We start from the raw sequence: 14,713 nt of genomic DNA on the forward strand, positions 1-14,713 counted from the left end.
CATTGTTATTTAGTATGTTTTATTGTTTATGCCGTTACCAAGGTAAAGGTTCAGTTGGGACTTTTTACTCCGAACACGTGTAAGCTTTTATATAGGTTATATATAAAAAACGGTTTAATCTAACATAAAATCAACAATACATTTTATAATACAAATAAATAATACATACATTTATACTATACAATAATATATACTTGAAAATTAAAAAAAAAAACTCGTAAAAGCCAAAAAACTAACAACGAAAGAAAATACTTTTGTTATAAATTTTGAGCATTTCTGTTTATCTCCTTATAACGACGTCGTAAGCATCAAGGCGTGATGGTTATACATTTTTTACCTCTACTTTAAAATATTGTTGGTAAATAATTGTTAACTTTACTTGTGTTTGAGATACCGGTGGTAGACCTTTTAATCCGCGGACCTTTAAGCCTCGCTCAACTCTATCATTTATTTAAAAATTAAAAAAATTAAATCAATTTATCTTAACCCACAATGTAATACGGTTTTATATTCGGTTTGTTTATTATTTATGTCTTTGTAAAATATTCATCGTTTGGCTTATTTGTGTTATTTGTGCATTGAGAGTAGCCATTAGCTGACTCACTGAAATCTGATCAAATATTTGCACGTAAAATGCTCATTTTACTCTTCAGATCTTTGCCTTCTTTGTGGGAACACAATAAAACATTTGAAAGAATGCAAAAAATGGACAGATCTCTTTAGAGTTGTTTTGACAAAGACCACAATGCTTGTTAGTTTTAGAATATTCTTGACATGAACACCTTTCGCAGAAGCGAAAGGATCATTGAACTTTTAATACAGCTGATGAACGTTTCTCTCTTCTCAGTACCTATAACTATATCCTTGTCTATTCTGAAGTCTTTGTTACAAGCTCGTGTTTTTTACTATTCAAAATATATCTATATTTGCACCCATAAGAAAACTAGTGGTGTATGGCATCGTGCTTTAAAGCAAATTGCTGGAGTTATTCTTCACTTTACTTGTATAAAGAACAAAAAATATATTTTTTAAAAAAGATTCATTTTTTTCTTAAACTTTAAAAAAATTGATTTTTGGACAATTTGAAATTTTATTTGTTTGGATTGTTTTGTTATATTTTGATATATTTTGGAAATTTTGAACTTTTTTCAAAGCAATCGCGCTGCTTTAGCTCGATAGAGACATAATATCAAAACGTGTAAGCGCCGCGTCGCAGTCTAAGGGACAAACAATGTTACGGAACCCATAGAAATGTAAACAAAACACATTCTTATCCTTAAATTGTCTGTAAAATATCTGAAAATATGTTTTTTTTTAATTTTTTCACTTGCTCCCCGAAAACCTACCCAAAAAATTTAATCAGTTATTCATTTTTTGATACAAGTAAAATGTTTTTGAGTTATTGAAATCGGACGCTCCGTTCTCTTAAAACCTCGGTTACCATTTTTGGCACAAACCGGCAACGACTGGATCTGCCTTGTCCAAAAACTAATCAACACGTCTCCTTATCAATAGGAATCGAATGTTTTTTGAATCATTGAAATCGGTTGAACCGTGTTCCCGAAATCGTCGACAAAAATTTGTATCCGAACACATACGCAAATGCACATACAACCATTTTTTCTAAGGTATGCCAAAAAGTTCAGAAACTTCTAAAACGTAATTATATGTAAAAATTTCAAATACTCTTAAGTATTTGAGGCCTTATAAAACTGAAATATCTTAACTAAAATTGACGATTGTAATTTTTAGAGAAAGTTTAGTTGAGAACATCGACCTGCAATTAGAAAGATGTGAACAAAAACAATTATGTTGAGTTGTAATAAAATTCCTAAAATGCATTAATGAATCGAGTCGAAAACAAAATATTTTATCCAAATGTCGTCTTTTTAATACTTATATATATATATATATATATATATATATATATATATATATTCATATTTTTATATACTTCAGTATCAGTATTGTTGATAGAATATTTTATAACTTCCCGTAGGGTAAGTTATTGTAATTATCCAGAAATCGAAATTGAAAATTTTGGCATTTACATAGGTTTGCATTTATATAAAAAACGGTTGAATCTAACATAAAATTAGTAATACATCTTATAAAACAAAAATAGCATATACTTAAAAATTATATTTAAAATTTATAAAAATATTTTATAATTTATAAAACTTATTAAAATTATAATCAGAGGTTTCCGAAGATTTTGGCATACCTTAGAAAAAATTGATGCCTGTGTGTGTATGTGTGAATACAATTTTCGTCGACGATCTCGGGCGTACGGAACAACCGATTTGAGTGGTGATTAGTTTTTAGCAAAAGTTGGTCAAGCCGTTTGGGAGATACGAAGCAGAGAGTGCTGAAAATTGAATTCACGTTTTTTCACGAATGATCCAAATAACATTCAATTCGTAATGATGGGGCAAAGTTTGGCAAAGGCAGGTCTAGCTATTTCGGAGATACGGAGTTGAATGTGCAAAAATTAGCTGAAATGGAAATCTTGAGAGAACTAAGCATCCGGATTCGAATGATTCAAAAAACTTAGTGTAAGCCAAACGATTGCTTTTGGGGAAAATGCTTAGCAAAAATACTTCAAATAAATAATTTTAACATTGCAATCGAGTTTGTATAATTCTTATAATTTAAATTTTTACTAAATAAAGATGGGCAGATTCTACCACCGTAAAAATAATTGTAAGAAAAAATGCGATGTTACAACATATATTTTATTTGGGGCTAGTGGTTACAACAAAATACCCGGGACAATAATATCCATAATCATTGATTTTTTTACTTTTATAAAATTGATTTGATTCTAAGTAATTCTTTTCATAAATCAACTTGAACTATAATCAATAATAATAAAATATATAGTGCTTTCTGTTATAAAAATTCTTATCATAAATCAACATAAAATACAATTGATGCAAATAAAATATATACTGTCCTACACATAATTAACATGTGCTTACATCTTCTAAACAATACATTCTACCCAATCTCCTTTCAGTCAATCTGAGTAAAGCTTCACTGCATAACAGGCAATGCTATTCTTGCATTTTACAACTAGCTTCCGATTTAGTTACAACTAACCCCAGGCCAGATTTTTTACATTAACAATTTGGCAATAATAAAAATTGTCACATATGATGAAAGATGATAAATTCTAAAAAAATAAAATATATAAAATTTAAATCAGATGATAATAATAACGCAAACCAAAATTTTATAAAACATCCCAAAAATTACGGAGCTACACATTTCTGTTTACTTTGTCGGCTTCCGGGACATTAGCCAATCAATTTCAAAAAAATTGAAAAACGACTGTTACTTACTGCTTACCCCTGTTACAATAAAGCTCAAGTCCCTAGCTCAACTATTACGTCACCCAATAAGTCCGTAGGATAACACATAATTGATGTAGCTATATGTATCATCCATATGATTGTAGGAAGCAACAACTTTAGGAAGATATATGTCAAAATTTCATAACAATCCTACGATTAGTTTACAAGGTACAGATGATTAAATGACGATTCTTTTGAGTTTTTCGAAACCATGAATTCAAAGCAATTTCGTGGGTTGATTTATCATTGTTTTTTATGGGTAAAAATACCATTGCTGCCAAAATATCGCTTGATAAGTGTTATCTGGAACTGGACCGTGCCAAATCGAGGCATACGGTGGAGAAGTAGTTTGCTGATTTGAATTGAAGTCATATAGTCACTGACGAAGCTGAACGCTCTGGAAGGCCATTTTAGGTGGTTACACCGAAAAATATCAAAAAAGTCCACCGAAACGTTTTGGAAAACGAAAAAGTAAAATTGTTTGCTACAGCTGACACCCTAAAAATATCAATAGAATATGTTAGACATATTGTTCACGAATATTTGAATAGGAAAAATATGTGTGCTAAACGGGTGCCGCGCGAACTCACATTTGACCAAGAGCATAACGATTCGTAAGAGTATTTCGAGCTGTTTTATCGAAATAAAACTGAGTTTTTGCATCAATATGTCACCATGGATATGACCTGACTTAACCTGACTACACTTTGGAGTCGAATAGACAGTCAGCAGAGTGGACTAGAAACGATGATGAGAAAAAATGCAAACAATCAGCTGGCAAGAGATTATGACGTCAGTTTTTCGGGATTGGCAAGTAATGATCTTCATCAACTATCTTGAGAAAGGCCAGACTTAAATAACTTTATTGAGGCATTGAAAGATTGTAATTGGAAAAATAGCCCAGTTGAAAAAGAAAAACAATGCTTTTCCTTCAGGACAACGGTGACAAATCCGTAAAAACATTGGCAAAGAAAACATGAATTCGGCTCCGAGTTGCTTTCACACTCACTATATTCTCTGCTCCCAGCGACCAAATCCTGTTCTTAGATCTCAAAAAGATGCTCGTTCTGAAGAAATTTTTGCGAATGATGAGCCGAATTTTGTGGCAAAGTACAAATCGTACTACAAAAATTGTTTTGAAAAGTTTGAAGTTTGCTATCATTGGTATATCATTTTCGAAGAAAACTATATTGCTCAAATAAACAGAGGATTTTGCCAAAAAATTGGGTTTTTCTTAGTTATGCTACGGACTTATTGAGTGAAGTGATATATAAAATAGTATATTGAAGAATTTATTTTTTGTATGAGTTTTTAATTTTTTACAATTTTTGATTATGTTTCTGTTACAAATAACCTTTTAGTAAATCTTATGATTAGGTATGTAATTTTGGTTGAAAAACCAAAGCTTTTACCACTGAATAAAGAGGAAGTCCTACATCTAGTAATTTAGCTCTTTTCAGTGATGGTAACTCAAAAAAGAAAAAGAATTTTTATTTAAAATAGACTTAAAGTTAATCATTAAGATTTTTTCATTACTCTTGCTAGGAACTTGATTTTATTTGAACAACTTTATTACTAGTGTTCGGACGTCTTTTCATTTTATTATATTGGCCATGAAAGTTTACAAAACTTCAGAGCATTAAGCTTTATACGGAATGGTTGCTACCCCTGGTAGAGAGGGGGTAGCGGAGTGTTTTAAAGGAACGAGTTGTTCTGTTCTAAAAGTGACGCCGACTTAACCACATGTAAATAACCTATACGCATAAATATATTTTTCTTCATTAATACTTAATAATACATCAGTTATTGTGATTAGAACTGCAACAAATACAGAATATAAATTTGAATCAGTTTTTTAATACAGTCCACAGCGACAAAGGTTAAATAATAACCTAACAACCTGAGTGATCGAAGAAAAAGAGTTTTGGTAAATTCTTGAAATACGCACAAATAAACAACTAGATAATTATGATATACAGCCTGTTTTTACGCTTCTGCATGAGTTTATTTCTGATGGAAACGTAAAAACACTTGAAAATGATTAGGCTAAACTAAAGATGTTATTTGAAAGTATCCAATTTTCACGTGGCAAATAATTAAAACATCATAGCTTAGCAAAAAAGATAATAATTTTTTTTGTTACAATGAATTTGCAAGATAGTAATATTATGTTATCAAAATGACCACTTAACAGAGTGAGTGCCTGGACGCATATCTTTATCATTTTGCTTGCACTCGAAATGACCTTTTTGCAATAAAATTGACCACAATAATTCAACAAAACCACAATTTCTAGGAGATCGTAACTTTCGCTCGATGTATTGCAAATCATTGCATTCATTTGTAATTAGTATTCAGACGGTATAAATGTCTGTCGTCATTTTGGCGTAACAATGGTAAAACGGGTTGAATTCACTATTTGTTATTTTGCATAATTAAATGCACGATTTTGTGATCAGAGAATACACTTGCTTAAAGAAAAGTTGTAACTGATATTATCATATTAACAACATATACTATAATAAATACTATAGTATTTATTCTTATTTTCTATTTTTAATCTTTCATTAGTGCGAGTGAGAATTTACGTTTTCTATGAGTTTGTGGAAGATGTAATTAGTATATAATCATATATGTTATTCTCCTTAACTACACTAAAATTATTTAAAAAATTACAAAAAGACATTATATTAACTATAAAATAGATGAAAGCATATATAGCCAACTAATATTTGATTATGACACTGATTATTATTAGCAGCAATAGATCTCATAATTTGTGTGAGGAACTCGTAGTTTATTCGCGATATCTTTAAGAAACCTATTGACAGTTTGCAATATATTGAGAAAAACTTGAAAAAGAAAGTAAAAAATGCTGTTACTATAGCGAAATAATATACTATAGGTTCTCTCATTATCCAATTTATGGAAAACCAAATACAGTAATTAGTTACAGTAATTAGTTACAGAATATTGCAATGCTTGTTTAGTTTCTGCTTTAATATTTTTTGCGTTAAGAGAATAGGCAGGGCAGTATTCCCAGCTGGTAGGACAAATTTTAACCTGGTAGGACAAAGTTCATTTTAATGCATATATTGTTGCTCACAAAGGTGTACCTTTCAATTCGCCTGACGGTTTATTACCACTTCGGTCAGCTTGTATCAAGCGGTAGTGATATATGTTTTTGCTTGAAATTATAGAACTAATATATCGTATATTAAGTAATTATCGAGTGAAAATAAGCTTTCGAATATGCTATCAATCCGGTACAAAAGATCTAAATCCGGGACAATCCGGTACAAAAGATCTAAATCCGGGACGAATGTTGCTTTTATAAAAACCCGAAACCCAAGCTGGAAATCCGGGACTGTCCCGGCCAAACCGTAACGTATGGTCTCCTTACCATTAAGCCTAATGCAGTTAGATTTTATGATCTTACTTATCATTTTGTCTAGTTCTCTGTCCGTCGTCAATTACATCATATTAATTTTATAATATGATGAACTTTATAAATAACAGCACATTCACTATTGTGGCTATATGCCATTGTGTTGTCTGGGCAAGCCGCACAACCTTAAAACATGATTATATAGGCCTTTTCATCTATTGATGTTGAGAGTAACCGATAACGCATGTGTAGAGGAAATTATCAATGCGCACATGTTTCATAATTTTTATAGCACAGTTATGATGACACCTCTCTGAATGCTAAAATTATTCTCAAATGTCAAATCGACTTGACTGTTTTAAAATCCGGCGGTGGAATGCGGTTCTTCGATGCAAAACAACCAGACGATTGCAAAACACTGACGAATTATTAGAAATGTATTCGGGTCGATATAAGCAGACGAATATTTTATGGAAACGATTTGTTTTATCAAGAAAGTTTTAAAATATTTATTCGTAAATATTTAAAAATGTTATGTGATTGGTAAAGATTCCGGAACACGTATACAACGGAAATTTATAGAATATGATTTCTTGTTTTAGTAATTAATAATCACTAGGTGATAAAAATGGCATTTTTGTTTTACCCCTCAAACTTGTTTTTAAACCTACTTAGAATTTTACGCTGATTTCAAATGTACCTTCCTCTTTTCCGTAACTGCTCCTGTTTTTAAATTCTGGTGAACTACCCCCATTAGTCATTTCGGCCATGATTATTGCAGTTTAACGAATAGCTAAAAGTTTTGTCTGCTGTTTTTGGTATGGCTCCAACTCTAATATCGTACATAATTCAGATAGTTGATACACCACTGGTTGATAAGTTTTAAGTGGTTGACATCAGTACACAAAGCACGTCATGCAAATGTCGATGATGGACGACATTCGTAGTGAAAGAATTAAATACATCTGATGCATCCATATAATATATTATATTTTCGGTACCATCTTGTCTGGAATTGTTTTTTATTGATAATTTGATTTTCGTTACAGGTTTTATGATAGAAATTAAGAGATTTGATTCATTGCGGTTATAATTTCATCAACATGGTTCAATTCACATAAAAGTTTCCATGTGTAGATTTCATATGTATGTCTTAATTCGTGTAATAATACTTCAAATTATCCTAATAAAATCGGAAATAACTAGATGGCATAAAATCCGAAGCAATGAATATAATATAAATCATAACATTAATTAATAGAATAAAAATGTAGTAAGAGCTTTTATAATGCTTATGCATATACAAATATATATATATATATATATATATATATATATATATATATATTAAATAAATATATATACTAGCTGACCCGGCAAACGTTGTTTTGCTAAGTAAGGTATATTCTAAACATTTTCTAGAGAATCAAAAATATTAATACTTTAAGTGTATAAGGATGTGTTGTTTGAATGCTAACTACAATGAGGTATTATAAAAACAATAAACCCCATTAGTTTGCCTATGTTTTATCAATGCAATCAAACTGGACGTTTTATACACTTTCTATAGAAAACATGGTATAATCCAATCCAAGTCTTTTTTGGTCTTTCGACTTATTGATTACGTTTCAAGTTTTTCAGATTTTTTTGGATTCTGGATTTTGTGTATAATTGTAAATAATACTACTGAGCTTATATAAAATTTTCAAACTTCTGCGAGGAGAGATAGCAAATGAATTACGTGTTTCTTCTATGACCTGCTTTTTGAAAAGTTTCAAGTAAAATTCGATTAATTGAAGTAAATTTAATAAAAAGTATATATGTAGAGCAGGGCGAGGCACAAAGGTCCAATTTGACTTTGAGCAAATATTAATTTATATTATAAAAATCAAATCAATTATATCACAACAAATAACACATTTCAAACCAACAGTTATCTGACCACGTTGTAAAAATGTGTTTTCTTTGCTGTATTTCAAAAATTTGTTATCTAACCTTTTTACCCTGTAGGAGTGTAGGGTATAGGCGGAATAACTTGGAACGGCCAGGTGGCAAACAAATTTAATGTCTCATTTTAATTTTAAAGATATTTTACAAAATAATTACATTTTTAACTAATGCTAAAAAACTACCAACAGAAGAAAATACTTTTATTATGGATTTTCAAAGATTACCGTTTATCTGCCGATAGCAGGGTCATGAGAATCAAGGTTATAGCTGGTTATACATCATTTCCATCTACTTTCAAATATTGTTGGAATGCTTAACTTTACTGATTTTTGATACGTCGGTGGTGGACCTTTTTAACCCCGGACCTGCATATATTACTATCTATTCTTCGATAAATTCAGGGAAATTATAACTAAGAAAATATTATTCGACATGCCCCTTTGATCGATACCTGGTTTCTGAATTTAAATAACATAAATAAAAAATATTATAACATAGAAAATGTTTTATAAATACCAATGAGTATATAATAATACAAATAAGATCTTTCAGAGCACCGTGTTCAAGAAAAATATGCCAAGAATTTCATTTTCATATTAACATTTCAAAAAAGTTGATATTTTGAGTTTTTGTAACACTTGCCATCCATTTAATAACGTTTTTTGTGTATAAATATAACTACAAACAAAACTACTTTCTACAATGTAATCATAATTAAATAATATTTACGTAAAACATCCTATTAAACGTAATTGAACATCATCTGTCAAAAACGTTTGACATTTGACGTATTAGCCATCGTCCATTGTTTTATTCAAATTACGCTTCTACAAAAATTTCCAAATTAAAAATGTAAAGTTTCTACGCGATTTTGAAATAATATCTCACCTTTCCGACTACCTACTGATTAGCACGAATTTTTCAAGACTAAGACTGGCAAAATCGGTTTAGCCGTTTTCGAGTTTTAGCGGATCATTTTATCGACCACCAATTTTATATATAAGATATGTATATATATATATATATATATATATATATATATATATATAACTATTACAATTTAGAATCTATCTCATGCTGTTGGGTGCTATGTGAAATATAAATGAGAAAGTGAGTGAAGCTGTTGATATTGTTTTTACAATTGAATATCTAACAATAAGTTTCGAACTAAACTATGTTAATGCAAACGAATAACGAGAACTACGACAGATTTCATAAGATTAATCATGGAGTTTGCCTGTATAGTTAAGTGGTTAGAGCAGTCTCTCTCAAAGTGGCGATATTGATCTCCAGGGGGGCGATGAAAGGCCTCGCAAAAAATGCTGGTTGTTGACGTTGGGTTAGGGGGCATTTGTAATTTTATTTACTTTACATTTTAAAGTTCACGAGACTTTGTATCCCAACGATTAATTGGTACTTAATAAGTTTGGTCGTGTTTCCATGGTGTTTAAATGATTTTGATACCATTTCATAGCTTTTTACCAAAAAATTGTCTATCAAATGGAAATTGTCTGACCCGTTTTTACAATCTGTTTGACTCTGTTATAGAGTTTTTAGAAAATAAGGGCACACAATTGTGTAAAAACCTGGTATCACCAAAAAATGATACAGCATATCTCACAGACCTGTATGCATTGCTCAACAATATGAATCTACAACTTCAAGGCGATGGCTTAAATGTAATAAAAACAAAAAATATCATTGCTGCTTTTGTAGATAAACTATTATTACATAAGAAAAATATTGGAAAACGGGAGTTTAATAATTTTCCAATTTTATCGGTATCGTGCAACGAAGACTTGCTCGTATACTGCCAACATTTGGAAAATCTTCATGGCAATTTTATCGAAAGATTTCAAGATATTTTAAATTTGGAAATACTAGGCTGGATATTAGACCCTTTTTCAAATGCAAATGTAGAAACATCAGCCCAGCTAGAAGAAGAGCTTATAGAATTAACAACAAATGAAGAATTAAAAATCAAATTTAAAGATGGGTATCAACAATTTTGGCTACAGAAGTCAATTCAGCAGTTATGCCCTGGCATGTGGTCGGTTGTTCAAAAATTTTTACTAGCATTTCCATCGTCATATTTGTGTGAACGTGGATTTAGCGCTGTGACAATGCTACTTACTAAAAACAGAAAACCAGTTGCGAATTACCAAACGCGGTGACTTACGACTGTTTTTGAGTCAAATGGAACCTGATATTGACAAACTTGTAAAAAACCATCAAATTCATCCTTCTCATTAGAGTTTGAAAATAAAATTTGATATACTGTTTCTATTAAGTTGATTATAATATATAATATATATGACTAATGTCATAAAGTTGCGTTTTATTTGCTCTCACTGGTGAAAATGTATAATTTGGTTGCATCAACTAATATATCACACTATAACTATATTAATAAAAGCAAAAAAAAACAGTGTTCAGAGATTGTATAAAAAATTTGGTAGGGGGGCGATACAAAAATTTTGATCTTCAAAGGGGGCGATGGAAGAAATAAGTTTGAGAAACGCTGGGTTAGAGCGACGGGATCTGAGTCCTGGGTTTGATACCCACTTCGACAATGCTGATGCAGTAGTGACATCGGTTTTCATTTATAATTAGAAATATAGATAGCAATATGTTTTCAAGTAAAGTTAGCCCTATCCGGCATTGCTCATTAATCAATCATCAAAAACAGATTTATTACATAATACATAGAGATGAACTGTTTGGTTATGAAAAGTTTTAGTGCGTTATATTAGAAACAATAGAACATCTTCAATTCAAATTATATTGATAAAAAATTGGTCTATAGTTAGACTATATATGCATATGCATAAATAAATTGATGACTTTAAAATATTTGTTAATTTATGTCGCATTTTGTATTTTATAGGCACCCACTTATACATTGTGCATTTGCGCATATTATTATGACATTCTACCAATAATAATAGTCAATTACTTTCTTTGTTGGCATTTTATTACGACACTTTCTGAAGAAGAAAAAACGTCCTGGCTGTTTTTTATGATTTTAAACCTTAGAGCTAAAACCGTAATTTAATTCTCACTTTTACTTTTATTTCAACGCGTCATTAACTGTGTAATAAATCAAAATTTTATGGAATCTTCATAAATTATAATGAATGAAAAAAAATGACAGCATTATTGATGAAATACTAATTAAAATAACATATTGTAAATCATCTAGTTTTTCTATTAATTTTTTAATAAGTTGCATTATTTTTAATGGAATTAAGTACAACTATCATCGCTCTATCTTAGTAATAAAGGTAAAACTTTATTCTTTATTATTACACGACTAATAAATGTTTGATATATGAATAATTGTATATATTATTTCAAAACGTATCTCATTCTCGCAATATACTAAATTAATAATTTTCTAGGAATTAAAAGATAAAGTGCCATTTTGTTTACTTTGTATGAAAAAAACTCAAACACTTCGCTTATTTTATGGTAATAGAGAAGAATTTGCTATAATAAATTTTAATTTTAGTAACGAAACACGAAAAATAGATAACTTATTAAATTTTATCGATTGAGAGAACAGAATGGAAATTTCAAAAAAAAAAAACTAGATTTTTAAGATATAGTGAAAAATTATAATTAGATAAATGGTACGTTCCATAATAATCCATATAATATAATATTAAGACATAAAAATTTTATACAAATAAAACTTGTAATAAAGTGTCTGCCGCTCATATTTTTTTTAAAGCAATAAAAATAGCTGAATATTGGCTAGATTTATTCGTTGTAATTAAAAATGTATCCCTGTGAGAGAAAAGATTGAACAAGAAATGTCTTTCTATTACTGACACTATATACTTAATAAGTATCTGATAAGACACTGATACTAAATAAGTACCTATGATTTTTTTTGGATCAGAACATAAGGGTTCTATGAGCTATTGTGATGAATTATATTAAAATATTCCTACATTGGCTGATGTTGTTTTTGTTGGTATGCACACTGTATATAATTATTTAATAAATCTAGGTGTAAGTATCATTTTGCTCTAAAACATGAACTTGAATTTCTTGGTATGTGTAATAATTAACTTAATCAACCGAAATTGACATATACCTATATATGAGTCGATAAAAGTTTTAGCTGTTCACTTCAAAAATAAAGTTTCCGCTTTCACTAAAAACTAAACATTGTGAACTACAGTTGATGTCTTTCAAGCATATTCATAACATCCATAATTCCATTAATTGTAGTGCACAAATATGTTTTTCGAAATTCCAAATTTTAATTAATTTATTATATATATTATATATATATATATATATATTATATATATATAATATATTTACGGGAAGTCCCGTAACGCCGGACGGCACCAAGGACCGGACACTCTATTTATCACGTATTATTTAAGCGAGTATAAATCTTTTTCTTTTAAAATACTAGTGAAAGGGGCGCTGGGGGCACACAGGTGCAGAATCACCCGCCAAGACTCAACTGTGACGTACACGACGACGGCGGTAGCAACCCTTTGCTGTTTTAGGCGCAAAGTCACGGCGTCACCTAAATATCAATGGAAGTAATTCTAGCATATTTATGCATTTACATTTGAGTGGTATGCAAAGATAAAAGTTGTACTTGATTTGTTCTCCGTAAAATGGTAGAATATCATTAGATCTTTTAACCCATTTTAGTAGGTGCCATCAAATGAACGACAATGTCTGTTCCTTAGCACCGGACACTAAGTCGTTGCTTAGTGCCGGACAGTAAACATATTGATATTTTTTGTGAGAATTTGCGTAATTTATTCCAATTATTTAATTTTATTCTGTATGAGTGCTAACGGTCACTACATACCCACATTTTTCGTATTTCCTAGTCAAAGAATGAAAAGCTTATGAATGCACCAGCTGAGAGCTGAGAGAGGTGTGGCCCAGTCAAAAGGGTGGATGAATAGTGACATTTTTTTGTAATATCTAAAAATATTCGTCAAAAACACGTGCAGACATTCCAGAGCGTGGAGATGGCTACATATGTGATCAATGCAGGTTATTTTGAAATGTCCTGTACTAGGTGCCACTGTTTAAAATCATCTTTTTTGATAGCAAAGTTTGATTGATAGTATTAATTATTTTTAGCAAAAATTAAGACTTTGTTAAATTAGTTTAATTTCTAACTTTGTTATCTAACATAAATCATAATTTAATAAACATTTCGTAGAATATTTTTTGATTTATTTATAAATAACCTTAAGTGTCCGCCACTTGGGGACTTCCCCCTAATTCAACCGATTTCGTAGACTGTTTAAGGGTTGAACTCACCTCTATTTAACGATACTTAGAAGATAACTTAATTAAACTTTTTAAACTTAAGCATAACCATGATTTCTAACATAATAAATTTCTTTATCAAAATCGTCTATTTTTTCCAACATCTAATTACGAATAAACGGTCCGGCCGATCTTTGCCAAAAATTAATCAACGCGATTCCCAGACAATTTCTTTCAAAAAGTTGTTGAATTTTTAAAATTGATTTAAAATTGGCTAAACGTGAATAAAACATTTCTCTGATAATTACAAAGAAACGGGGAGGCCGATTATTTTGTAAAACTAATCAACGCGAATCCTAATCGATATACATCGAATGGCCGTTTGCAAGAAAACCTGGACGAAAGATCGAAAAATCGCCTCACATACACACATACTTTTTCCAAATTTGGTCTCATTCTTTGCAGAATGACTTGAAACGCCGAGAAAACATAAAAATAACAATTTAAGATAATTAGAAACTTTAGAAGTTGATGGATAAAGATAAGATGAGTATAGATCTTAGCTCATATCTGTAGAACATATAATCAAAAATAGAGAAAGAACCATACAATCGCGCTCGTAATTGAAAACGTTATTAAATTGTTTCGATGTCGCAACGTGTGCTTTCTGCAAGTAAATCTTTAGTGTATCATTGATTCACGAAGAGTTTTTTTCAATGGTCTCAAACAATCACTATCTTCGAGGTGTTCTGAGGTCGGCCAC

General features: G+C 30.3%; 1 protein-coding gene across 1 annotated transcript in view; it reads right to left on the bottom strand.

Annotated features, from left to right (window-relative positions):
* LOC113367179 (flocculation protein FLO11-like) overlaps window positions 1–7,514 on the bottom strand; it is a 31,364-nt gene extending 23,850 nt beyond the window's left edge. The window contains exons 1-2 of the mRNA XM_026608809.1: window positions 7,445–7,514; window positions 5,111–5,174 (exon numbers count right to left, since the gene is read on the bottom strand). Of these exons, the coding sequence (XP_026464594.1) occupies window positions 5,111–5,174; window positions 7,445–7,514 (134 nt within the window). The remainder of the gene's footprint in view (window positions 1–5,110; window positions 5,175–7,444) is intronic.
* Between the last annotated feature and the right edge of the window lie 7,199 nt (window positions 7,515–14,713).

The sequence above is a fragment of the Ctenocephalides felis genome, unplaced genomic scaffold, assembly GCF_003426905.1.
Source record: "Ctenocephalides felis isolate EL2017-DRISC unplaced genomic scaffold, ASM342690v1 CF-g0.4_SCAFFOLD_01170, whole genome shotgun sequence".
NCBI classification, from domain to species: domain Eukaryota; kingdom Metazoa; phylum Arthropoda; class Insecta; order Siphonaptera; family Pulicidae; genus Ctenocephalides; species Ctenocephalides felis.